Below are 27,635 nucleotides of genomic sequence, written 5' to 3'. Positions count from 1 at the left end.
TCAGTTTCGGACTGATGCGGGCCGCGTCCACGTCGGGACAGAGAGGTCGAGCCCCTCTGCCGCCACACGGGCCATCTGGACAGCCCTGAGTTGGTCCGCCAGCACTTCACTGTTCAGCATCCGGTGCCACCACTGTTCACCTTGAGAACCATCGCTGGCCAACGCCGAGCAGGGCCAAAGCATGTGTTCTGAATCGAGAAAGCCCTTACAACAATAGACTGAAACCCCTCAGTCCGGATTAATTTTATTCATGACGACCGGGGGTATACGTCCGTGTCTTCAGAAGCCTTAATGTAACCGCCTGTGGCCCATTTAATTTAGAACGTGGCAGGGGGAATGCCCTGCGCCTTCAGTGATTGTGCTTGGTGATCTCGTTGTAGGTTAACAGCTGGTCCCTGAACTCGGGAGCGGGAGATCCAGCCCCATCAGGGAGGGCACGGCACACTAATCCTCGTGCCTCCCTGTGCGCCACTTCGTTGAGGTTAAGCGGGGCTCCCTCCACTGACCCCATGTGCGCCGGGAAACAAGTAACTGTATGCGGAGGGATATATCCCTACCATTCAGCAGTCTGTAAGCCGGTTCCGCAACATGTCCCCTCGAGAAGGCTTTAATCGCAGATCGCGAGTCACTAAACACCAAATGTTCACATTAACGCAGGTGTTCCTGTTTTGCAGCTGTACCACACCGTGGTGCGCACAGTGGTACAAGCGCAATGCACAGGTGCGGCCACCCAAACTAAAACTGACCGTAGCCAAAAGAGCCCCAACACGACCCAGACGCGATACCTGCAAACAAAATGTTTGTCGATTTGCACCCCTCCTAACTGATCTCCGAAGTGAAGCCAGGTAAACGCGACGTACAAAACAAAAGTTAAGAAATACTGGAAGTTGTCTAGAAGAACTTGTCGCTGGGCTAGTAGGTAATCCGTCTTGGTAACTTGCTTGAAAAGTAACTTGTGCAAATAAGTGGGGGGCGTCCTTTCTTGGGGTGTTAGTGAATGTGTTCTTTTGCGCTCTGAAGCAGGTTACCAAGAAAGAAGTCTATTCGGGTGACATATACAAACCGTAATTCAACTCTCGATAATTACGTTTTAGAACGTATTCCGGCATCGGAAGTTTTTTTTTTTTTTTTTTTTTTTTTTTTGAACAGCTTCACTGTAAAAATTTCACGGATATAAGCGTTGTAGCGTGACTTGCCCTCTCCCTCTGAACGTTCTTGGTGTAGTCCTTGTGGGCGAGCAGGTTGGCACCGTAGCCCAGGAGTAACGCCTGCCAGAGGGCGCCAAAGAACATGCCCATCACCTGGATCCACTCCTCGACAAGCAGGCCGGTCTTCTGTGCCAAGCCGTAGCTGTTGGTCATCATGAGCGACACCGTGTTGTGCACAGCCCATGAGTACTGCTCCCACCAGGGCTTGTCCTGCACCCCAAGTGGCGCAGCGTCAGGACCGTTGGCGCGGTCTTCGAAGAGCAAAGATTAATGTAGAGGGCCCGGTGCCCTGGCGTCGTAATCACGCGTGTGCCTTCAATTCGGCGTCATTGTGCGCCATGCCGCCACAGTCAAAGTTTACGCGGATACTTCTTTAGCACGCATGTCTAGCGCCAAGATGGCATCTTGTTCAATCTTTTTTGTAAGACGAGCCATTCGGCATCAATGCTTATCTATTTAGCCCAGTAAGAAACTACAACGTCCTTATCCCAATGTCACATCTGAACGACTGTAATACGATAGTGTTATGACATCCTATCATTCGATGATTATCTATCGACTTCCACGTAAACTTCCTCCTCCTTCTACAGTCATGCTATGATCTACTCATGATCACTTACCTGCTTATGATCCACCTGTAGACCTACCGATACCCAACCCCTTACGCCCTTGATGTAGTGACGCAGTCTACCAACTCGTGAGGACCTTATGATCTGTTTCTGCCTACTTATGATACATATGTCTCCGCAAACGTGATTATTACGCTCCAGTGTCCGTAGTCCATTGGTAACACGGCAGCACAGCGAATGCAGTTTACGGGAGAAGCGAGTGAAGGCACGCAAAACAGAACTTGCTAGGGCTGAGGGTCGGGCCAGTTCTAGGGTTCACTTCGAGGGTGATGAATGATCTACGCATGATACAGGCACACAAGAACGAGACACAAAGAATGACACACGCACACGGCGCTGACTGCAGCAACTAAAAGATGTATTGGCACTACACGTGGTATAAATATCTGGGCAGTTAACTTGCAAGCAGAAAAGAAAACGACGATCACGAACAAGAGAAGACATAGTCAAGAGTAATCTACCAATCATTTCACTTTTTCATCGTCGAGCATATCACTGTTAACTGATAGGACTAGATAATTACTGGCTCTTGACTGCGTCATTTCTCGTTTGTGATCATTATTTTCTTTTACTGCAAAGATTGAATTGCCAGGTATTTATATCACGTGTAGTGCCAGTAAATACTTTAGTCGCGAGTCAGCGCGGTATGCGTGGGTCATTCTTTGCGTCTCGTTCTTTTGTGCGGGTTCTGCCAACAAGAACGAGACTTCCTGCGCGATCGGGTTCTGCCTTTGTTCTCCTACGGGCAGAACCCGATCGCGCAGGAAGTTGCGGGAAGTTGAAGGTAGCACGCGACCCACTTGCAACTTCGCGATGGATATCCAGGACTCCGGCGGGAAACCCATCAGGTAGCCGACGAAGAACTGCAGACAGGCGTGCCAGTGCACAGCCAGGAAGATGAGCGCCAGGATGTTGCCCAGCTGTAGGTACACGCCCGTCGTCTGGTAGAACTGCAGCAGACGAGACAACAAAGGAGCAGTCAAATGGAACCGAAACCTTCACTCTTAACCTCGCAACTTTTATCAAAGATGCACGCTTCAGATTTTTTGTGCACTTCTAAAACAGAGCTAACGTCGTCGCATTTACTTATTGTAACTTCGAAATAAATGTATACATCATTTCGTCAAAGTTACGACATAACTCCTGAAACAGGGGCTACTCTGAAACTTCTGGTCATGTACCATTGAGTAAGAGTGCACAATATTTTTCGGTATAAATCGACAACCTCAACAGCCTTTCATGCATGTAAATAGCAATTGGATCGTGTGGAGCGTATATCTTATTCCGGCACCAATTCATTCTGTTGAATGAAAATGTAGTTTGACGGCATTCCTTGCATCTTCAGAATCTTGAAAAGCGTACATCTGCAGCACCGGATCACGAACTTTAAATTCTTATCGGATTTTCAGCACGTTTACATAATGCGGGCTCCATGCGAAAACTATCTACACGGAAACGTCAGATATGAGAACATCAACTATTTCATATCCAGCATACTTGGAAAGCCGCTACTGAGCCACTTGAAACACGTGCCCGACGTGAGACATTGTGAAGAACAATTCAAAACGTGAACCCTCTTTGTGACGACCTTTACTGATACGAAAAGCAAGCACGCTTTTCAACTCGTTGTACTGGAACACTTACCTGCCGTGGTGGCGTAGTGGCTTTTGTGTTGCGTTGCTAAGCAACAGGTCGCGGGATCCAAGCCCAGCCGCGGCGGTCGCATTTCTACGGGGGCAAAACGCAAGATCGCCCGTGTACTGTGCATTGGGCGCACATTAAAGATCCCCAGGTGGCCGTGCATTATAATGATATCGTGTTTTTGGCAGGTAAAATCCCACAATTTAAGTTAATAATGTGGCTGGAATACTTTACGCATACATTGCACAAACTTGCTGCACAGGTCCAATCAGAAGTGTTTCGAGAGGTATGTGACAAGTTCTAAATATTGTTGTTTTCATCAGTGGTATTGCTTTTGGTTCACTCTCGCGGCGTGAACAATTGTGCACACAACGCCTGAAGGGTATGTACAGATGAACAAATGCCTAGGCGACGCTTAGGGCGATCATCTGCTTTAGAAGGCATGGTTTTAACTGATGCGTATTTGCTCTCGCGCATGTCGTCCCGACTCGGCGCGAACGAGCTTTGTTGTCTGAGTGGTTGATTTATTGTATTGCCGCTGAAGGGCATAGTTCAAAACAGCGTTTCACGTGACTGGAAGTGGAAGCTGCAGTCGCAGAAAACGTGTTTGAAACAGGCTGTTTGAGCCGCAGTATGGGGTCTCTTACGCGGCCGCATTCGTTGACTATCCCCCACTCCGCGTAATAAATAGTAAATGGCAGAGGTTTACATCCTAAAGCTACACTCGGGCCGCGAAAGGTGAGAGGTCCCGGGTTATTCTTAATCGGTGCATCATCAGTGGACACATTAACGCGCAAAAATTATCGCAGGGGCACTTTGGCCTCCTGCTCCCATCTGAATGTGGCCGCCAAATCCGGGAATCTGGGATATACATATATAGTTCTCGTTTACCACAACGCGTTCATTGTACCATAATTTCTTCAAATAACAACTGGCCCATTGATCTCCTACCTTCTCCTGATATACATAACCTTTAGTAACAGCTTTCTATTTCTCGTTTTTGTGTTTTTTTTTTGCGATAGCAATTATACCTACACTCCAGGCAAATTTTCGATGTCGTCATCGCCGTGATGTTCCGTGTAAAGTCCAAAAGCTATATGAATGAGTGACCCATACACTGTGGGTGCGAGAAAAAGCACGTAACAGTGAGTCGAATAGAATGCCGGCTTGATGGGCGTTATCTACCCACGCGCTCAATACTCGGGTTAGTTGGAGGTCACGTTATCAAAACGCGCGCTTAGGAAGGAGAGCGCGTGTCTTCTCTAGCCTTTCCGTAGCTGCGAATGACTGTGCGCGGCTGACGCTTACGCGGCCAGCGTGCCGTATCTAATTGCTGGTAATCATTGGTGGGTGCAATGATAAAGGGTGAGCAGGAATGGCTGCTAACTTCATGCGCGCTGTCTTCCTTCCCGGGCTGTCTTTCCGTGCCCCTATAATGTTGCAGATCGCGTAGTCTAAGTTAATTGAGACGGGTTATTGGAGATCGCTCACAGAGGTCGTACTGTAGTGGACATAAAAAATAGGCGGATCATGATGAGGAATTTAATTTTCGTACTCGCAGTGAGTCGCGCGGCTGTACGAATCGTTGTACGAACCCGTATGAACCGTTCGTATACGAACCCGCTGCCGGCGTTCTTCTTAACGCCAGCATTGCGATAGCGAGTGATTGTGGTCATCCAGTGAGATATTTACACGTTTACATGGTTCGTGCATTACACGATGCTTGTTATTTTAATTAGTAAGTGAATGTTTACTACAATTTATATGGCCAATATAGCTAGCGTATATAGACTAGTGTAAGGCCGTACTTTTCTGTCGCGATTTTGACAGGCCTTACATGGGACCGGGCCATTTTATCCAATCTTTCCAACTACGACTATTAAATCCGCCGTAAACCTCAGCGATCGCCTCCTCTCGCTATCTAGTAGCGACGCGCGATAATTTGCTGTTGAGCGCGATTGCTTGTCGGATGGAATTTTTATTAATATTGGCTGTCAAGTTGGGGGTGCAGCCCTTACATGGATTTATGCGGTAAGAATCTACCTTCGTACAACTGTCTTATACTTCGCTACCACTAATACTGCATCGCCTCTCCGGAGAAACTGCAGCCTCTTTCTTTTTCTTTTCTTTTACGGTTTTCTTTTATTTTATTTTTTTATTGTGAGTCCACGTATAAGCCCTGCTGCGCATGACTGCTATTGACTCTGGTGTTGAGAACTAGACCTCGCCTCATTTCGGTTACTGAGTGAATTATATCTATTTATGACCTCTGCATGCCAGTGGCGATGTTTCTATCCCAATAAATGTTGTGAATTATTAGAGCAGTTTTTGTTTTTCATGAGTCGTTAGCATTGCTTACTGCAAAGAGAAGCAATACTAAGACATATCATTCACGATATTTTCGCACGCCGTTGATAAAAGACCCTACCGAAGGGGTCACTGAAGTCTGCAGTTTTTTCTTTTTTTTTTTTAGGGTCAAAAAGGCCCGCAATGCAATTTGAAGCGAGGTTAACACACAGCAACATAGTCATTCTCTATAGGCATAGGCTATCCATACAATGAAAAATAATTGTTAGCTGGCTACCTTCTTCTCCTTAAACAATTTAATGAACTTTGTCCTGTGTATATATTTAAATATATTATGTCTGTGCATGGCGTTAACAGTGGAAATTAAAATAAAAAGAACATGTTAAAGTTAAAAAGTACGAATGAGGTAGCCGCCACTTGTGCTGCTGATGCGCTTCTCCTCCTATCGTAGGATTTGCCGAAATAAAGCGAAAGTATGATATAAATACCGTGCACGTCCGCGCCAACAGTGATGCAGTAAGCTTTTCGCCATATTAAGATATTAAGTTAAAAGGTAGAGGCAATTCAAAAGAAACCTCAAGTGATGTGGGTAACAGAACTCTGGTAATGACATTTAGGGGGAGGGGGGGGGGGGATGCTCAGACCCCGGAGCCCCCCCCCCCCCGTAGTCGGCGCCTATGCCACGTATACCTGGGTGTAGATTCGAAGAGAGGTGTAGAAAGGCAAATTCAAATTTGTGTTTCGTTTTTTTTTTTCTGCAGAGCAGGCACTGACCAAATGTTATCTTGAACAATCCGGACCATAAAACGTGATTTTGTCAAGTTTGTTTGAGCAGGAACAAAGCCGCGGTAAGCGCGCAATCATTTTGTAAGAACTTTAAGGGAAATACGCAGGTCAATGGATAATTTTTAGAATACTAATAAGTTTGCACGATTACTTTTTTTTTCTCATTTTAACTGTCTCTTCGAGTTGCTGTGCAGTGTCCCTTTCAAGAAAGAGAGAAACCAGAAGCGGTTTATGCTGAACACTGACCATGATCTGCTCGGTGCGGCCTCCATATCGGAAGAGCCGGCTGATCTTGATAAGCTTGACGAAGCTGAGGAGCTTGGCGAGCTGCGACAACCTGGAGCGGCGATCGATGCCTTCGTGGTACTGTATCGGCCACGTCCAGATGATGAAGTCCAGCGGAAGGCTGCTCAACAGGTCCACGGGGAACCATCCTTGCACGTAGTTCTGCTTGATCTCGGCTGGATTCATGATAACGATGCCCTGCTTGCGATCGTCGATGCCTGAGCGTGAAATGATGATCGACGATTACTTCAAACCTGGTCGCAAATACCACAGTCGTCACGTGTCAACACGGCATTTCTGGTTCCTACCCCATCATTTATAACAGGATTGCGATAAACTAGAACTATCTGAAGCTTAATTACACGTGATTCAAGATGAAATTTCGTATCAAGAGGCATCGACAAGTGAAACGTGAACTGAAAATGACGATGTAGAACACCTTTCACGAGTACAAAGAAATTTGGAGTTGCAAGTAATATATTGTCACGGTACTATTCCTGTTGTGTCTGCCTCCCCGTAACAATATAATAATAATTGTTCAAGCGCGCATGTCTGCCCTCAAACGATAGCATTATTTTAATTATGCGGTTCCGAAGTACATTATAAACACAGTGGACCAACCAACGTGTTTATATATATATTTGAGTTCGCGACATGCATGTGATCAAACTATACGGAATTCGTGCGACTCAGAAACGGAGTGTAATACCCATTCGTAATTCGTACCACTTGTCATTGACACACTGTCGCGCGGTTTTCACTGTTGGCCATCGGCCGCGTAATGCTCAAGGCCGTCAGCCATGTAATATTGAATGCGCCGGTTCATATCACATCAACAAAGTTAAGCAGCATTGTGCTTTTCCCGTACTTGGGAGGCTGAGCGCACGGAAACGTCGCAGGAGAAGCTACAAGGACGTGCGTGCAATGCGTCAAGCATAGACAGCAAAGTTTGACAGAGCTTCTCTGTTCCCGTTTCGTGTAACAGTGAATGACTCAGCCTACCTTACTACCCATACTGTCATGATTTCGCATTTGCTAAAACAATGCGGAAGATCAAAACGAGAAAATAAAATCTAAAGAAAGACGCTGGCAGATCCCACGCCCTGTGGGAATCGGTGTCATGCGAAACAGTGTGCGGGGAGCCTACCAAGGTTAACGAAACGACCACAAGAGCACCAAGACGTAGGCGGCTGTTTCATGACCTACATAACGCGCATGTCATGACATTCGTGTCATGAGTCCTCAGGAGTCCCTTTACCTTAGTCGTGTTCATGACTATAGTTTCAACCATCAACATTTAGCCCTTTCCTTCATTAGTACCACATCCGAACCAATTCCATTGGTTTTTGAGTGTTAATCTTTTTTGCTGAGTCATTCTCGTTTTTGCAAAGTCATGGTCATGACTTTGACTTCCACCGTCATTCTTCGTCGGCTTCCTTCACTTAGTACCCACGTCCGAACCCATTTCAGTAGGTTTTGAGTGTTAATATATTTTTTCGCTGAGTCATTGTCATTTTTGCTGAGTCCTGCTCATAATTATGACTTCTACCATCATTCTTTAGTGCTTCCTTCACTTAGTACCCACGTCCGAACCCATTTCAGTGGGTTTTGAGTGTTAATATATTTTTTCGCTGAGTCATTGTCATTTTTGCTGAGTCCTGCTCATAACTATGACTTCTACCAGCATCCATTAGTGTTTCCTGTACTTTGTACCCACGTGCGAACCCATTTCAGTGGTTTTTGAGTGTTAATTTTTTTTTGTCTGAGTCATTGTCATTTTTGTTGAGTCCTGCTCATAACTATCACTTCAACCACCATCCATTAGTGTTTCCTGTACTTAGTACCCACCTCCGAACCCATTTCAGTGGTTTTTGAGTGTTAATGTTTTTTCGCTGAGTCATTGTCATTTTAGCTGAGTCATACTCATTACTATGATTTCTACCATCATCCTTTAGTGTTTCATTCATTTGGTGCGCATGTCCAAACCTATTCCAGTGGTTTTTGAGTGTTAATTCTTTTTCCGCTCAGTCATCGTAATTTTTGCGGAGTCACCCTCATGAATATGACTTCTACCAGTTATTCCTTCACTTAGTATCCACGTGCGAAACCATTTCAGTGCTTTTGAGCGTAAATCTTTTTCGCTGGGTCATTGTCATGACCTACATGACACGCTTGTCATAACATTTATGTCAGACATTCCTGTCATACTATGCCAATTTTGGTACCGGTCTCCCAAGTTAACGAAACGACCATGAGAGCACCAAGACGTAGGCGGCTGTTTCATGACCTACATGACACGCATGTCATGACATATCAGTTATGTTCGTCATACACTCTTGTCATAGTATGCCAATTTTGGTACATATCAAGTTAACGAAACGACCATGAGAGTACAATGACGTAGGCGGGTAGATAGATACTGTCAAAGTAGCAAATGCTCGCCAAGAAATGCTTCGCATTTAAAATAAACGAGACCGAGTGTAAAACCATCGGTGTTCCTAGCCTAAAGGATTACTCTTTGTTCCGCTGACAACAATGTATACAAGCACCACGGCGCCGTAATAGCGGTGGTGGTGGTGATGTTGCAGGCGGTATTTAGCCTGACAGACCAGGCTGCATAATTGCTCCGCCTTTAGCCTAGTCTTTTGCTGGCCACACATTAAGTCACCACCCCAGGTGTGGTATATTCACACAGCTGCTCGGCAGGAACGCCGTAAGTGTTTGTGCGAACAGCGCTCATGCCAGCAACGGAAGTCCATGACGCCGCCCTGTCTCCATATATACTGCAGAGCCCACTGGACGAAGCCTGATGCCCCCGGGGGCCGAATAAGTTATTCATTCTTACACCGATAATCATACGTACAACATGTCGACTGGCTGCAGCACCTGCTCTCATACGAACAGTTCTAGCGTAAGAACTTGTTAGTGAACACGGATCTAGTTAACTTTAATCGTGCGTTATCGTACCTTCTCGCCATTTCGTTATACAGTAACGAAACGGGAGGGTTACCTGAGCCACGATGCAGCCCCTCTTATGGCCATATGCCCACGTATGCTCTTATATGCCATATGTCCCACGTAACTTGTGCCAATATGTTTACAAGTGCCACGTAGTGGGACAGAACCAAGGTAATGGTGTTTGCCGTCTCTTGGAGCAAGTCAGACTATTTATTGTATTTCGCCCAATTACAGAATGAGTTAAATATTAACGAACTTCATAAAATTATATATTCAGAGCAAAAGCATCAATGAGAAACTTCTCAACCACCCTGAAAGATTCCCAATCCAGCTTTCAGTAACGCGGCATTCTTTTTTTTTTTGTATTTCGCGGACTTCCTTTCAGGCTTGGAAAGGAAACTTTTATGTAGACTGTATTGATCAGTTGATTAATAAATAATAATCAATTACGTAATTAGCCTAAATACAGAAAATAGTCTCACTTTCTCCAACTGACAGCAAACAACATTATTGACCCTTTTCGCGGAGCAGTTTGCTCTAGAGGAACGAGATGGCGCTTTCGGCGGCGCGCCATACGTTGCCTCAGCGAATGCGCACGAATACGAAACCATTACTACTTCTGCCCTGCTACTGTGCGATCAGCTGTCGGAAATGCAACTGGGTGTTCGCAAATACACTGCGGCCAATTCGTGCTGCAAAATGTGTAACGATAAAGGGAAGACGTGTGCGGTAGTTCGCTGCAAAAATAGTGATTCGCATATTTACGAAGTGAATCAACCTGTGTCGCCGCTGCTACATAAGGACTGTCTGTGTTGCCGCCCTTCGCAATGCACAGCTTTCCTGGATGATAAAAAAAAGCCGGCAGATTCCACGCCCTGTAGGAATCGATGTAATGCGAAGCAGTGTGCGGGGAGCCTACCTAATTAACGAAACGACTTCACTTAAAACCCAGCACCAAGACGTAGGCGGCTGATTCATGACGTACATGACACGCTTGTCATGACATTCATGTCATGAGTCCTCAGGAGTCCCTTTAGATACACCTCTAGCCTTAGGGTGAAAGCCTTAGTCATACTCGTGACTGACTTCTACCACAATATTTTAGTGTTTCCTTCACTTAGTAGCCACGTCAGAACCCATTTCAGTTGCTTTTGAGTGTTAATCTTTTTTGATGACTCATTGTCATTTTTGCTGAGTCATGCTCATGACTATGACTTCGACCAACAACCTTAGCCTTTTCCTTCACCTAGTTACGGTGGCTAGATGGGTAGGTGTGCCGACCGAGCGTAGTTCACCACTTCTCCGCATCATGACGCAAAATTGGCGCTGCGGACAGTAGAACGGTTCAGCGGCGCGCAACGGCGGCTGCGCTGTGTAGACGAGCTGCGTGTCTGATAGAATCGCTTGCCTCTGATTGTATCTTTGAAGTGCGCGTTATAATACCGTTCTGAGCAGTGTAGGCCAAGCCAGAATGAGGAACTTGTTGTTGTCGTCTAGTCAGAAAAAACGAAATGCTGAAGTAAATTTTCTAGCTTGGCAATCGGTCACATTTATTGATATAAACGCGGCGCTCCAGCCCATTGCATTAAAGACGTAAATGCATTTTTTCCATGCATAAAACAATACTGCAATGGTTTTATACGGTATGTGGAACCGTGTTTACATGATATTTAGCGAGTTCTAATGTTTAAATTTCGAGAAATCCAGCTATTGTTTTATTGCTGCGTCAGTTACGGTATCTAAATTGGTGCGAGAAGAATTGTGTTGGCAAGTGCATATGGTTCACTGTTTCATTGTAATAAAATAGAGTAATACGTCTTGGGCTAAATTCGTGAATATATTTAAAATACAGGAAACGCTCTCGTAACTTGAGTCAGCAAACGCACCAACATAAATAGCCTAGCGCCAGCAAGGCCGCAACGTTGGTCCACCACATCATAACATTATTCACAGCACACGCCTCCACTTCAGGTGATTCTTCTTCTCCCTGTTGCTTTCGCGCGCCATGTCATTGCCCTTGACAAGAAAGTAAACGCGTATAATTGAATAGAACTTCACAACATCGTTTGTGAGCTCTTTCTTGTGCCGCTTACAGCCGATCAAATTCGGGGGATTCAGCTGCAGAAAGGATGCAAAGTCGGCGATACACTGTTCCTTCGTAACTCATTTAAACTGAAGCACAGCTTGAAGGCGTCTTCGAGCGATGCTACCAGTTTTTTTAGTGCTTCATAAGGGAGCAACAGCCCTGACCTACTCATTCTGTTGAACTTAGTAATGTCCCTGAGCAATCGGAGCACTTGGTTCTTTGCAGGAACTTCCTTGCTACATAGCCTGCTATATAGAATATCAGCACTTTTCTCACTTTCTTTTCCCTGTAGCAGCGCAGCGGTGCTCGATGTCGCAGGCGCTGAGCACCTCATGTGCGGCTTGAAAACTTCCAACGTCGAGGAGCTCATGGACGTACGCTTTTCGGTGTACCGCTTGCTCATTAACGTCGCCGATACAACCTAGCCACCGTACCGATACTGAGCAAGCTACTGAGCAGCTCGGGGTGAACATTTCCGCTGTCAGACAGTGGAACAATTCCGCTGTCTTTGTCACAAATTTAGAACCCGACTTGCAGTTCGGAGCGAAGCAGTAGGTCTCCTTGGTGGTCTTGATTGGTGGAGCAACGCCGCCGCTAATCTCGCCGGTCATTCTTCCGACCTGGAACATTCCACATCGCTTAGGAACTTACAAACAGTACGAGAGATGCGGAGCTCTTCACCTTTGAAACTGACACGAACAGACGACATACAACTATTCCAATACGGGCTTCTTTTTTTTTTTTTTTTTTTTGCTCGCCGCCAGTCCGCCAGCCCCCTGTAGCAGACGACGCGCGCTGTGGAACCGTTCTACTGACCGCAGCGCCAATTTTGCGTCATGACGCGGAGAAGCGGTGAACTACGCTCCAGAGGCGCCGGTCGGCACACCTACCCATCTAGCCACCGTAACCTAGTAGCCCATCCGAACCCATTCCAGTGGTTTTTGAGTGTTAATATTTTTTCGCTGAGTCGTTGTCATTTTTGCTGAGTCATGCTCATGACTATGGCTTCTAGCAGCATCCTGTAGTGTTTCCTTCACTTAGTACCCATGTCAGAACACATTTCGGTGGCTTTTGAGTGTTAATCTTTTTCGCTGGGTCATTTTCATGACCTACATGACACGCATGTCATGACATTTATGTCATGACATGCGTCATGACATAAATGATTGATAGGTCATTTATGAACATGATTGATAGATCATTTATGAACATGATTGATAGGTCATGACATTTAGTCATGACCTATCAATCATGTTCTTCATACACTCCTGTCACACTATACCAATTTTTTGTACCTATCAAGTTAACGAAACGAGCATGAGAGCACCAAGACGTAGGCGGCTGTTTCATGACCTACATGACAAGCATGTCATGACATTCATGTCATGATATATCATTTATATTCGTCATATACTCTTGTCATAGTATACCAATTTTGGTACATACCAAGTTAACGAAACGACCATGAGAGCACAAAGTCGTAGGCGGTTAGATAGATAGATAGATAGATAGATAGATAGATAGATAGATAGATAGATAGATAGATAGATAGATAGATAGATAGATAGATAGATAGATAGATAGATAGATAGATAGATAGATAGATAGATAGATAGATAGATAGATAGATAGATAGATAGATAGATAGATAGATAGATAGATAGATAGATACTGTTAAAGTAGCAAATGTTCGCCAAGAAATGCTTCGCATTTAAAAGATAATTCATCCGCCAGCGCTGTATAGCTAACCTCCAAAGAAAGGACTTCTACGGAACGTCGGTACCTAAGAGTGAGTACCGCTCGTTATAAAAGGAAGTAGCGCCACTTATTGGCATTGTAAATCTCTCGCCCGTTATCTACACATATCCACCCCTACTCGCACGCAAACTTACGCCCACCCTATCGCCAACGTATCAATAATAAGTGAATGGGCGCACACTTGAATGAATGTGCCGAAGCATGAGTGACGGCTACTACACCGACAAGAAAGGAATGTTGGAAGCTGAACGTTTCGTAACAGCCCACAGAGTAAGCGAGGGACTAGCGATAATACGTCTTTGCTGCAAGCTACCGCTAAGTGCAGAACATTTAGATTCTAAGCTTTGTGCGCAGCAAGAACAAATCTATCCAAGCAGAGCACACCCGCGAGCGATTAGGTAAACGATCAGGTAGTGGCTGCACCGAGGATTAACCGAGGAACTTTACAGAGTCAGAAACATAAGCCGCTGCTTCAAAATGTTTGCCAAATAAATAACGAATATCACACTGATCCCGATTTAATTCATAAGCGGAAGGTTTGGACAGCTTGGAATACATTTCCAGCCCCGCTTTTAGTACAAGCACCGTATACGCTGCTCGCGCCATTTGGACAAGGCGTAATGAGCTCTGAAAGCACTTACATGTCCTCTAAAGCTGTGGCCAAAGCTTCGCGTCGTGCACACAGTCACCGTCTACGATATGCGTCGAAACGGAGGTTTTCTGCGCTGCACCGGGGTCACGCGCTTGCATTGTAAACGTGGAGGCAACGGAGGCAGCTGAGGCAAGCAATGGACGCATCACCACGTGATCAAACATGGCAGCGCTCACGGGAGAGCCGCGAAAAGGGTCAATACCTTGGTCCTGTATAGCTATACGTGGCACTTCAATAAAACTTGCTCTTGGTGCTTGCGTATTGATATAATTGCCGCCAAAAATAACGCTTAGCTTTTGTGTGCCTGGTTTTTGCAGACATTATGGCACACAGTGCGTGGCACTTGCACATTTTAAAATTTTGGCCTAAGTTACGTTGAACACATACACCCCCCCCCCCCCCCTTCGTAAAGCAGAACGCTCACCCTCTCAGCGCTCTACCTCGACTCAAGAAAGTGGATCACATCGTCGCCCCTCGACAGAAGCGGTCACTGAGATTCATTGACACTCCACGGCAGTTCTTAGGAAGCGTAGTGTCTTCTGCAGTCGAGGCGCGGCGCTGCGCTCAAGTGGCGTACAGTGGAGGAACAGCTTCCAGTTGAGTATCGTTTGAGAATACGGGGGTTTAGTGCAGTTACCGGTCCTGAAGTTGAGCAGCATGTCTGCGAGGAGCATGAAGTCGGAGAAGAGCGAGTAGAGCGCCCAGTCAAAGCCCGTCGTCGGGAAGAAACCCAGGTGCAGAGGGACCAGCACCAGGTTCATGAGGAGCAGGAGCACGATGAAGCCGTCCCACCACTTCCTGCACGGCACACGACGGGTGGACGAGATTGTTCGCCGGACCAACAAATAAACCACTCAATCACAAGGTTAGGTAATCGGTTAATTGGCTCGCCGCGAATCGCTTAGGCAGGTCGATGAGTTTGTGAACCGGCCTAAATGAGTAAGTTTTCTTTGTCAAAGGTTGGCTCCGTGATTATGCTCTGGTCTGGTGTAAAAGATGGAAAGGAGTATAGAAAATAATAATAATAATAATAATAATAATAATAATAATAATAATAATAATAATAATAATAATAATAAGAAGAAGAAGAAGAAGAAGAAGAAGAAGAAGAAGAAGAAGAAGAAGAAGAAGAAGAATGGATATTTTATTTGAACTCAATAACAGGGTGTTTCACTTAACTTGGGCCAAACTTTAAAAATATGCAAATGCTACGTAGCTGGACAGAACCAAGGTAAGGTTGTTTGCCGTCTCTTGGAGGCACTCAGATTATCTTTTGCAAATCAACTTCTCAACTATTTTAATTAGATAAAAAGTGTCAATGATAAAATTATAGATCAACATGAGAAACTATCGATACAGCTTTCTGTTGCTCAATACGTGCTACATAAAAGTGTTTGTTCCCGGGCATGAAAGTTGCCCGCGAATACACGCAAAGTCCCTCGAGCGGCCAGTCGCGCGGCAATTTTGCGTGTATTCGCGGGCAACCTTAAATTAAATCTCTTAACAATTTTCTAAACAAAGTATTGTAGCTCGCATTTTATTACCTGAAGTCAATTATAATGTGTCGTTAGGAAGCCAATCTTAAGTTTTAAGTATATAACAAGACCTCGGCGATTCACCATAGTGATCGAGTGCGCACTACTGGCAACATGTGTCGGGGCAAAATAAATAAAATTTAGAATTAACAAATAAAAGTAAATAAAAAATACTGAAACTGGGCCAGTACGTATACTATATAAACTAACGATTCCAGCTTCATGCTTTTTTTTCCGTATTCGTCAGTGAGTTCGAGTCACGCTCCGCCCATGATAAATACCACCGCTACCGGCTCGTGGTGAACGATGAACGATAGAGGTATGTAATCAAGCTACAGGAATCCGTGCATTGCATATGAGGCCTGGTTGCTCGTTCATTGCACAGCAAATATTTCGACTCTGGCAGCCTTGATAAGCATTTATCTATCGGCAGCATACGAAGGCATATTGGCTAGTTGCCTGCTCTTAAGTACTACTGGACTCCTTCAGTGCAAACGACGTTCCGCATTCACTGAGTTGGCCGTGAGTTGCGCAGGCCAACATTCCCATGGCTTGGTTTAGTAAACCGAAAGCGGACGGGCGCACAGCCGCAGCTGAATAGACCGATTTCACAGAGTTTCACTATACGCCACCGCTGCCGCTAAGCGTGCCGGTATTATACCAGTACTTAGCGGGCTGAAGGGCAACTATGGTGATGTTATGGAGGAGGAGTTGCCGGCAGCTATGTTGTGTTTGTACCAGGACAAAGCCGCTTACCCTTCGATATCCAAAGGCAGGGAGGTAAGAACAAAACATTTCTACAACAGGAGGGGTCGAAGAAACGCTGCCTGCCCTTCCCAACATGTTACTAAAATTCAGCTTTAAAAAATCCACAATGCCATCATTCTTCAAAATGGTGCATTGAATTCAAGTACAGCGGGAAATCGGCGGTATAACAGTCATCATGGCGCCGGCAGTGTTCGGTTCCCACCGGAGGCATGTTGTGTTTTCTTAATCATTGATTTGCATTTACTGTAGTATTTCTTCACTTCAATCCCCTCCACCCCCCCCCCCCCCAAAAAAAAAAAAAGTTCCTTTACATTAGGCTTTCCTGCGCTTCATTATGGCTGTTCCTCATAAAAATATCGAGCCCCTCGATCCCCTGAGTTTACTTTCGCAACCAACTGACATGTCGCGCATGGCGGCACGGTGTCCTGATGTGTTTACGCGCTCTGGCACCTTCCTCGTGAAAAGTGAATATGTGCCTGTTCTGAATAAACTTAGTTGTGAGTGGCGCTCTTGCCTATCTTGTCGTTACTGCACATCATTTCGCGTCACCTCCCCCCCCCCCCCCCCCCCGTTCTTAAACCAGATCTAGGAACCAACTATTCCGGTAACAAGTAGCGATACTATATACAGGGTGTTTCAGATAACACTTTCAAAATTTATTTAAGGTTGCCTGTGGCAGATAGCCCAAATCTAGTTAATGAGCTGGTCTACTCGAAGAGGCGGACATTACTTGCAAAAAAAATTGAAATGCATAATAGTAGATTAATTATGCCTAATAATAGACTAATTAACAAAAATTCACTAATTAAGTTTAAAACTAATTACCTGATGGCCCATATTGCAATTTACCGATTGTAGCCGTGGAGTTCGCAAGGCGGATCCACTTAGAATTAATTCTCAGAATGACACCAGTTTCGAGATATTAATTCCCTCGAACTTTGCAGAGAAATGCATTGGCGTTCCAGTTAATTTTGTGCTTCAATGCATAAAGCGACGTTTTGTTAAGAACTTGGCTGGAACGCCAATGCATTTCTCCGCAAAGTTCGGGTATTAATATCTCGAAACTGGTGTCATCCCGAGAATTAATTCTAAGTGGATCCGCCTGGCGAACTCCGCGGCTACAATTTGTAAATTGCAATATGGGCCATCAGGTAATTAGTTAAAAACTTAATTAGCGAATTTGTTAATTATTCGATATGCCTTTCAATTTCTTGTGCAAATAATGTCCGCCTCTTCGAGTAGACCAGCTCATGAACTAGAATTGTGCTATCTGCCACAGGCAACCTTTAAGAATTTTTGAAAGTGTTCGCTAAAACACCCTGTATGTGGACAGCCCCTGCGAGTGCGCGGACTACTACTGCTTGAGAAGTGGCGTCGTTGACTGAGGCACGCATTCGAGGCGGAGGCGAGCTGACGCACCTGAACCTGGAGCGTGGATGCAGGATGCACCTGTGCGTCGTGTGCGCCTGCTTCTTGAAGTCCAGTCCCGAGTACTGCCTCCTCGACGCAGCAGTGAGCAGCTTCTTTATCGCGGACTTGATGGCGCGAAGTTGGGCTGCAGATCCGAGACCATTACATTGAAAACTATACGACTCTGCGCTAAGTTTTTGGTGCGTCGATGTCATCGATCTCGTGTATTTCTTACTCACATTCAGACATTCGCGATACCTGCTGTCATTGGCGTTCAAGTTCATCTGGTCCATAGAAAAAGGATCTGTGTTCATTTTCTGCGGAAATGTACTGTTCCTGTGCGCTGCTGCTCTGCACGAGCATGCATGGTTGGTCAGACATCCGGGAAATTTGGCACGCGAGACGCCTTGCTACCTCGGTAGACGTCCGCTCAGCGCTGCGTAACTCAATGGACGTCGCAGTTAAAAAAATATATCGAATCTCTCCAACAAACGTAGTTATCAGTTAGATTCGACTGCTACATGAAAACGACCCATTTGAGAACACTAGCTCTAGGTTCCTTGGAAGTTTGTTCATTTGAATGTGTAACCCAATAAGGTAATCAAAATACTCAGGAACCTATAGGGTTTTATTAAAACATAGCTAACATTTTTCTGTGGGTGTTGCCAAACGGATCATTTTCATATATCATGATTCATATATGAAAATGATCCGTTTGGCCGTTATAGCCATTGTTATAATTATGATATGAGTATCCTAATTGATAACGACGGCAATTCGACAGATCTGGTTTTTCGAACGGCGACGTCCATTCAGTTACGCAGCGCTGAGCGGGCGGTCTCTAATACAATACAATACAATACCGCCAAAGAAACTTCGAATGTTTGGCGATGTAATGGAGACTCGACAGGAGTGTTTTGCAAGCACTGGAAATATGGCCGTTCTTCAAAAGTCACGCCTCGTTGACTTGGGTATAGTAATCACAAAAGCTTGTCCGAATGACACTGCTGCGGGGTGGGCAACCCCGTATCACAGCGACTCGCAAGAGCTGTAATATACACGGACAGGACGACAGCTGTATGAAGATAACGCCTGCTTTCACTGATATTGCAACGGCGGTGCTGTCGCACCGGACTACGGAATGCTTGCGCAAGCCTTATCGAAGGCTTTCTTTCTAGCTGAGCCTTGAATGAGGTTATGCGGCTCTCAAAAACAAGAAAATCACCATACGAGTCTACGTCAGCTCATGTTATCACCACATACGTAGTATTCGAATCATGGCGCTCAATTTCCTCCTCTTATCTCTCGGCGCTGGGCCCTGTGATAATTTATCTGTTTCCTTTTTAGTTTATTTTTTCTCGTTTGAACAAAAAGGTGACACGGAGTTATGCTAAGTGCCAAAAGAAAAGCGCACTATTTTTTGTGTTCCCAAAGGTAAATCACTGTCGATGCGTGCACTAGCTATCGGCTATTAAGAACGATTGCATCAACCTTTAAGATGACAAGCCAACGAGATGCGTCTAATCTGCCATCTGTAAGTCACGTGTCAGCCACGTAAGAGTCATCAGGTCGCCCGGGAAACAGAAAAAGCAAGCATATCCAATGACGCGCTTATGAAGAAACAGTTCGCTGAACCGTTGGCTTTCAACGCGAAATGCTACACAGGGCTGGTGTGTGTACCATTCACCCCTGCAGAACGCACGAGAAATGCGGGCAACATTCAATGATGCTCCTGTAGAATGCTTTGGAACGGAAAAGTGGGCATGAATTCCAATAAATATTTTCACCGCCCCCTCCTTCACATTTTTGAATCACTAAAGTACCATAGCGTTCCCACTAAACGTGCTTAAGCGAAAGTTGAAAGAAAAGATGTCCATACAGAAAAATAGCTGTATTAGTAAATTACGCTTCGGCAATAGCAAAACAGTCACCCTTACTGTGAGCACAGGCTTAGTAAGACGATAAAGATGCATAAATGAAAGATGGGTCGCGACGCCGCTTTCAAGTTCCCGCACCGCCGCTAGCTGTCACGTCATTGATCTTGACAGCGCCTACTCGTGTATGGCTAATTGTAAAGAAGCGCTCGTTCGAAAGGTACAAATGACTCAACCCAGCAAGTTTCTAAGGGTTTCCCTGCGGCAGCACAGTCCATATACGAGAAAATACTCTGAAATCCCGGACGTCGCAGCGAGGCTGGCGGGTTTTGGTGCGAGATTCGAGAGAATGAAAGTTCGGGCCTTGGTTTGCACCAGTAATAATTAACTCCTTTCACCCAAAACGAATAAAAATAGAGCCGCGGGTTTCAATGGTTGCAATGGCCACATTCTGATGGGGGCGCGGAATGTGGCCGCTGCGGCAGGGAATCACACTCATGACCACGCGTGTTCGGCAGCCATATATCGACGAGACAGCATATACACTCTAAAACATTTTACACCCTTAAGGGTGTTGGCTCGTTACCTTGGGTAACACCCCAGCTGGTAACGCTTTCAAAAAGTTTTGCGTGCACGACAACGAGCTCCAACTATAGACGTGTGATGAGAAAAGGCGTGGTTGAAAACTGTGTAACAATTCTGACAGCCTTTGAGGCACAGAAATATCCGAGATGACAATTTGAGAGCTATAACTATGAAAGTTTATTTAACGCATTTTTCGTGTCGGCTGTCGCAGCTACAATCATTTTTACATGCTAGAAAAAGTCGGCAAACCAGACGACGCAATCTAAGCTCGACCATAAACGCACACTAAAATACCTGTTACAAGTACGAAAGAGCAGATGTGGATAAATATCGTAAATGTTTCATCATCGTCGTCATCATAATCAGCAGCGCATCAGCAGCCTATTTATGTCCACTGTAGGACGACGACATCTCACAGTGATCTCCAATTACCCTCGTCTTGCGCCAGCTCTTATCTGAATACATGTAAAAGGAGAATTCGTTTTTCTCGGCAACCACTGCACTAAATGTGACGAGGTTTGTTGTACTTACAAGAAAAACTTGAAATCTAGTGACGGTTGTTTCGAATTTTTTATTTTGGTAGTAAATCTTTTATTAAAAATTGGCAAAAATCGCGAATTTTAAGAAAACGAAACTATCAAGTTTACAACTCTGTAACTCAGCAATGAAAAATGACATCACAATTATGTGAACTACACCTAACAGAACATCTAAAGCCGCCAAAATAGATATATTACATATGAATCGCAAAAAAAACAGTAATATGGAAATATAGCTTTTGCAGAACCTTCGTACATAACATAACACATTCACGTATGATATAAATTGACATATCGAGTTTGTCCGCTTTGAATGAGCTAATGGATGCCGTTTAGAGAAGCGCAATATCTGTTCTTGATGCTGAGCTATTAATGTGAAAACTTTGTGCTTTTATTTTTTTTTTCAAACTTTAGAATTTTTGAAAGTTTTTAAACAAAATTCCGGTACTAAATCGAAATTCCGCTCGCAACAATCACTAAAATTAACTTTCTCTTTCAAATGCAACAAATTTCATTAAAATTGGTCCAGGGGTTATCTCAGAAATGCGTTTCTGTGTTTTACATGTATTTGAATAGGCCACGTTAAGTTAGGCCCGAGCTAAAGCTTCGAAGAAGCTTTAGCTCGGGCCGTAGACACATAGAATTCACGTCACGTAGCCAAGTTGGCTGTATTTGAGAAAATATGGTCTTTTCTCGCCGTCAAACGTCACGGCACGTGACTTCTGACAGCCTATATAGAATTGCTGTTTCAGCCGTGTGCTCAAGCTGAGATTGTACGGGATATAGTTTGTCACTACGCCTCCGTGAACAGCCCAACCCTTATCTACAATCACGGTCACGGCTGGATTTCAGCGCAGCCGTTCCCCAACGGAGCTGGAGGCATACTCCACCATATCGCGCCCGTTATCGTGTCTGAAAGCTTGCTTCGTCTCATCACTAGTGACTTCATTGACTGAACCATTACTTAACTACAACGACCTTAATACGAGAGAATACTTTGATATCTATGGCGTCATAATGGCGTATGGGCTCTGGGGCACCGGCGCGATATTGAAAAAAAGTTAAAAAACTGGTCTTCATTTTCTGTTCTACTAATCACCGTCTTGCCGTGAAATTAACAAAAATAGAGTTTATTAAGAAATACTTTATCAGTGTAAACTGATAAAGCGTTTCTCTTAAGTGTCCTGTTAAAGGATACTTGACGGAGGGTTACTAGCGATAAACACTTGAAAAATGTGAAAGACACGAAGACAGACAGAACAAAAGAACCAAGACGAGCTGAAATAGATTAACTGCACGTATCGCCACTAAAGCTAGAACAAAACTATAGGATTGAGCGAGAAGCACGACTTTGTCGAGTGCACCTTTTGAGTGATATAGAATATATCGTCTTGCGGTAAACACTGCATTTACCAGACGGGTAAGTGGACGGCAATGACTGATTTAAGTAAAAGGCCCTGATTTTGTTGTTCTTTTTTTTTTTAAGAATGCACGCACTGGGCTGCACTTCTTGCCTCATGCTCTTAAGAGGCGTTGTTTTGAGGAACTAAGATTGCTTACGAACACTTCAGTGAGAATGGCCATTTGAGTGGAAGGCGCGTTCGATACACGGTCGAACCTGGTTATAATGAGCAGACATATGCGCCAAAAAAAATGATAGAGTAATTCAGTATACCCAAACTCGCATATAACAAACGTACACGAACTCATGTTATTCGTTCGTTGTATAGGGACATTTTATTTGCAGTGAAGATAAGAAGCAAGAAAAATATTTTTTAAAGAACGCAACTAGGCGTATAGTATAGGCACAAATTTTTGAATTCAGTATGCCCAAACTCACATATATAACCAACTCTTGTGGTGCGTTCGTTGTACAGGGACTTGCTATTTGCCGTGGAGATAAGAAGCAAGAAATAAATATGTCTTTTTAAAACACTAAACTATGTGTAATATAGGCGCACATTTTTGTCTGTACCTTGAAACGTACGTCACTAACAATGGCGTTCTCTGTGCGCAAGGTTGTACAGGCCTGCTCAAGTTCACTTCCCTTATTGCTATAGGTAGCGTCCAAAACATGGCGGCCATGACGTATTTCAGACTCCAGAAATCGCCTTCGGCACATGTATAGTCAGTAAAAGCGCAGCCTTTGAGATCCGGTTTTGTTCCTCGGAGAAAACCGTCGTTATGGCCTTGATTTGTACACGTTGGCAGCGGAAGCCTAGAGTTCGCTATAGACAATTGTACAGTTAATTATAAAAGAGTTGTTTTACACGAGTACCAATCAGTTTGTACGTTTCGCGAGTTCGATATTGCTTCAGATTCGTTGTCTGGCAGGTCTACTAGAGAATGCTGCGAATTAGTGCACCTTGTAACATGCGAACGCATTCGTTGCCTTTAGGGCGCTATGCTTTTGACGTATGTTGCCCTCTTAAGTCTGGTTCCGGTGACTATGGTTCATGACTACATATGAGTAAACAGCGATCATATGACGGGAAGCTCTTCATACGCAGGTTGGTTTTCTGAACCGAACAGCTATTGACAAATCTGCTACCGTTTGATTATGAATCGAACTCATGATAAACGAGAAGTCGCTCTGAAATGCCTTTTTTTTTTAATTCGAACAAATTTCTACAATATCGCTTGAAGCATATAGAGCAATTCGGCCTGCTCAGGTGGAGAACATGGATATGCGGACATTGGTTGCACGACAAATCGTAACGTCCAGCTGGCTAAATTAAAATATTCCCTGATTTATTCTTTAATTGTACTATTTAACGCACATGTTTCAATGTAAACTAGAACCCCAGCAGCGGTGAAGGTATGTATTCTGAGCGTTAATTCTAGGACAGTAGAACTAGTCCCACTTTTGAGATATTCATGCCCTTAATATGCCAAAAAAATTTGCGCAGCGTGCACTAGTGGTGCAAGGCTGGGGCAAACAGCGGAGCTTGTGATCGACCAAGCTACAGCCAGGGTCGCTATCCCGACCACGCTGGATACTCAAACGCAGACTCTCGCGTTCTCGTTCTCTAAACTGAGAATCTTCGACTCGATGACGCCTTTTTCTCAGCTGCAGCTTTGGTACGGTATTCCGGATCGGCTCGCCGCCGACGCGCAGATTCTCTCTTGGCCGCCCGACGCGCTTCAAGACACAGCCCGGCGAAGCGTTGACATGTCTAGGCGAAGCGACGCGACGGTTGCTAGGCGACGCGAAGTGACGTCATTGCTAAACGGAGCATGTGCGCAGTCGTAGCAGCTTGGTGCGGCGGTGCGGCGGCGAAGCGAGGCGCAGCTGGGTTGTATAGGCAACGCACGGTGTCATCGCCAGGCAGTTTCTGGTCTACGCTACACGGGCCAACCTCCGGCTTAAACAGCTCCGCTGTCAAAGGTGTACTGCTGTTAAGAAACTATTAACTGGAACGCGAATGGTTTTCGTAGCATATATTTTAGGGCCAGATGATCTCGCAAATGGTGCTAGTCATACTAGTTCTACTAAGCAAACATTGCTTCAGTAATGCCCGGTTTCAGTTTTCCAAATGAGACATGCAACCTAAAGTGAATAATTAGAAAGTTAGTCAATCTTTTAATCAGCTACCTGTACACCAAAATTTTTCATGCAGGCAATTCCGCCTCTTTAGAAATGCACCTTTCTTAAAAGGCTCTCTCTGTCACAAGCTTTTTTTTTCTATCTCTTTGAACTAAAGAAAGTAATAAATAAACACGTCGAACCGATGACAGCTAACCTGTGGCAAGCCTTAAAACACAGATGTCCGCTACGTAAATGCAACAAACTCAGTATTAGCTCACGGTCCTCTTGAGCAACGTATTTTTACTACGAACTCGTGTCCTTAGTTAACAACCAATAATTTACGAAATCTTAAAACATTATTTTCAATGCAAAGCCTTCAACGTAGAAGTTATAGATCTATTGAGAAATACCCAAATGATTTAGTTCTATGAAGACACCAGTTTCGGTTTTAATTTTAAGGAGCCGATAGCAGCGCCCGCATTTGAGATGGTCGAGCACGAGGCCGCACTAATGTATTTTTGGACAAAAAAATACTGAGAGATGCTTTTACCGATTAACTGATCTAATGGGCCGAAAGAAGACGTAACCAGAAAGATAAATAGAATGAGTCTTGTTGTACCTATCGTCATCCCGTTTCAAATGTATGTTCATGAAACGAATTCATGTATCCACCCAAATTTGCGTGAGCGTACATTTGAATTACCTTATGATTCTACTCGTATATCAGCCGTCAAGCCAAGGGTATAGTTTATCCCGGCGATAACGGGCGTGCCGCCAGATAATGACAGATTGGTAAAAAGGATGGAATTGAACGGAATCGTTACAGAATAGGTAATTTGCATTCAAAGCTCACGGTTGGCCTTGGCGTCCATCGAACGCTCGGAATCGGTCTGGCTTTGCAAGGACGTCCTCATCGAGTAGACGCTGCCCTGCCTGATGCTAAACTTGGCTGAGCTCGGCGTCCCCGGCGAGCTAGGAACGCTCCCCAGTAGTGGCGACGCAGAAGCCCGCGACACCGGCCAGTCCCACGGCATATGCAACGGTGACGGCTTCAAGGCTGGTGGTGCCGGTGCCGCACTCGTCACCGGCGACGGTGTCGACGACGAGCACGGAGTCACACGTGAGTTCCGTGGCACCTTCAACAGTGGCGATTCCGAGCCAAGCGCCATCGGTGAGTTCCGTGACGTCGGCAACGGCGACGACACCGAACCCGGCGGCACATCCAAGTTCTGTGACGTCAGCGACATTATCGACGGCGGCACCGGAGAGTTCTGCAGTGACGTCGGCGACGCCGACCCCGGCGGCATTGGTGAGTTCCGCGACGTCGGCAACAGTGATGACACCGAGTCTGGTGGCATGGGAAAGTTCCGTGACGTCAGCGACATTAGCGACGGCGGTACCAGCGAGTTCTGCAGTGACGTGGGCGACTGTGACGACACTGAGCCCGGCGGCATTAGTGAGTTCTGTGACGTCGGCAACAGTGTTGACGCTGAGTCCGAAGGTACCACTAAGTTTCGTGACGTTAACGACACTGATGACACCGGTTCCAATGACACCAGCAAGTTCCGTGACGTCGGCGACAGTGGCAGCAGCGCGGTCCGTGACGTAACTGGCACTGGTGACACCGAGCCCGGTGCCATTGGCAGGTTCTGTGACGCCGGCGACAGTGTTGACGCTGGGTCCACTGGCACAGACGAATTCCCAGACGTCGGCAACAGTGACGATGCCGAGAAGGGAGGCGCCGGTGCGTTCCGTGATGCCGGCAACTTCGAAGGCGGCGAGCTCATGGCAGCTTCGGACGTGGACACTGTCTGCAAGCGCGGCATATTCAGGACAGCCGAACGAAAACATCGGTAGGAAACGTCGGTCTCGAGTTATTACAGTCACAGGTGGCATTTTAAGGTTAACTCCAAGTATACACAAGCGTGATGCTGTACCAACGCTAACTATAACCTGAATGTCAGTTCCTGTATTTTGAACTTTTGCCATAAGACTATTTTTCGAAAGTGCATCAGCCAATGCAGATCAAACTTACTGCATACCAAGGGCTAAATAAAGGCCCAAACGCTACTACAGAGTTGCAAACTTGCTTACAGAGTCGCATTTAAATTTTACCTCTACAGAGCAGGTTCGAGCCTTACGGCGTCAGCTCAAACCAGACTTGTACACGTTACAGAAAAAAAGTAACCGATTACGATTATAATTACTTCATTCAAAAAACGTAATTTATCACAGTTGCTAATTGCTGCCTACGAGAATAATTGAGCAAGTTCTAAACACTACTCGATTACTTTAACACTACTTTCCTCCCTACGTACATTTATTAACATTGCACAAATACAGTACATACATAGAACGAGCTGGCCTGCCTCTTTCAACGCGTCCTCTGTAGCTATTCACACGTTGTTTGTCTTCAGTAAGAATTGCCTTTAAAATTTTTGTTCGGTAATCTTTCCTCATTTTCTTGCGAATACATCTGGAATCTACACTGAAAACTCGCTCGATGTGCGCGTTGGATAGAAGGATTGCGTTGCAACTTGTAACGTACGAACACCTTTCTCACAACATTGTAGGTACGAAAATGTCGCGGTGCTCGGATCTGGGTCCTCTAATGGAGCACAGCGCTTTATTATTGCCAGGGCTAGTGTAAGGCGCTCCCAATTAGGCCAGTGAAAAAATGAAAAATCGCCCATAGGTGATTCCTTGGCATCAGCGTCCGAAGTAGCCATCACTATCGAGCCATGTATAGCGCCGTTTCCATTTATTAGCCGATATCTGGTAGACCTCCACCCGGCAGACTTTATTCGTAAGCCATTTAGACTTAAACGGGTAATTGTAATGGACGCCAGCAAACGCCCACGTTCCTTGAAGAGGTAGCCAAATCTGTAATGTAATTCAATATAAAGCTGCACATCATTCAGGCCCTAAAAACACTGTTCGTGCGTTACAATCACAAAAAATAGGTGTATATGAATCACTTATATTTCAAAGAGAAACATACGCTTTTAATGGCCAAAGACTTCTGTGTATATCGAAGAGATGAAGGCCGCCTAAAAGCGCTTCCAGAAGAGAGAGATAAATGTAG

At 45.2% G+C, this 27,635-nt stretch overlaps 2 protein-coding genes across 2 annotated transcripts; one reads left to right on the top strand and one right to left on the bottom strand.

Moving 5' to 3' along the window:
• Positions 1 to 25,464, bottom strand: LOC119440321 (potassium/sodium hyperpolarization-activated cyclic nucleotide-gated channel 1). Its single transcript, XM_037705242.2, has 7 exons — positions 25,404 to 25,464; positions 18,033 to 18,168; positions 14,948 to 15,108; positions 6,818 to 7,074; positions 2,638 to 2,787; positions 1,193 to 1,418; positions 1 to 188 (listed from the first exon to the last, which is right to left on the bottom strand). The coding sequence occupies exons 1-7, from the start codon at positions 25,462 to 25,464 to the stop codon at positions 1 to 3; spliced, it is 1,179 nt and encodes a 392-aa protein (XP_037561170.2).
• Positions 25,465 to 25,486: 22 nt separating this feature from the next.
• On the top strand, positions 25,487 to 26,407 carry LOC119440320 (PE-PGRS family protein PE_PGRS5). Its single transcript, XM_037705241.1, has one exon. The coding sequence runs from the start codon at positions 25,487 to 25,489 to the stop codon at positions 26,405 to 26,407; it is 921 nt and encodes a 306-aa protein (XP_037561169.1).
• Positions 26,408 to 27,635: the final 1,228 nt, after the last annotated feature.

The sequence above is a fragment of the Dermacentor silvarum genome, chromosome 2, assembly GCF_013339745.2.
Source record: "Dermacentor silvarum isolate Dsil-2018 chromosome 2, BIME_Dsil_1.4, whole genome shotgun sequence".
Classification (NCBI taxonomy): Eukaryota; Metazoa; Arthropoda; class Arachnida; order Ixodida; family Ixodidae; genus Dermacentor; species Dermacentor silvarum.
This window is presented reverse-complemented; position numbering and strand designations above follow the sequence as displayed.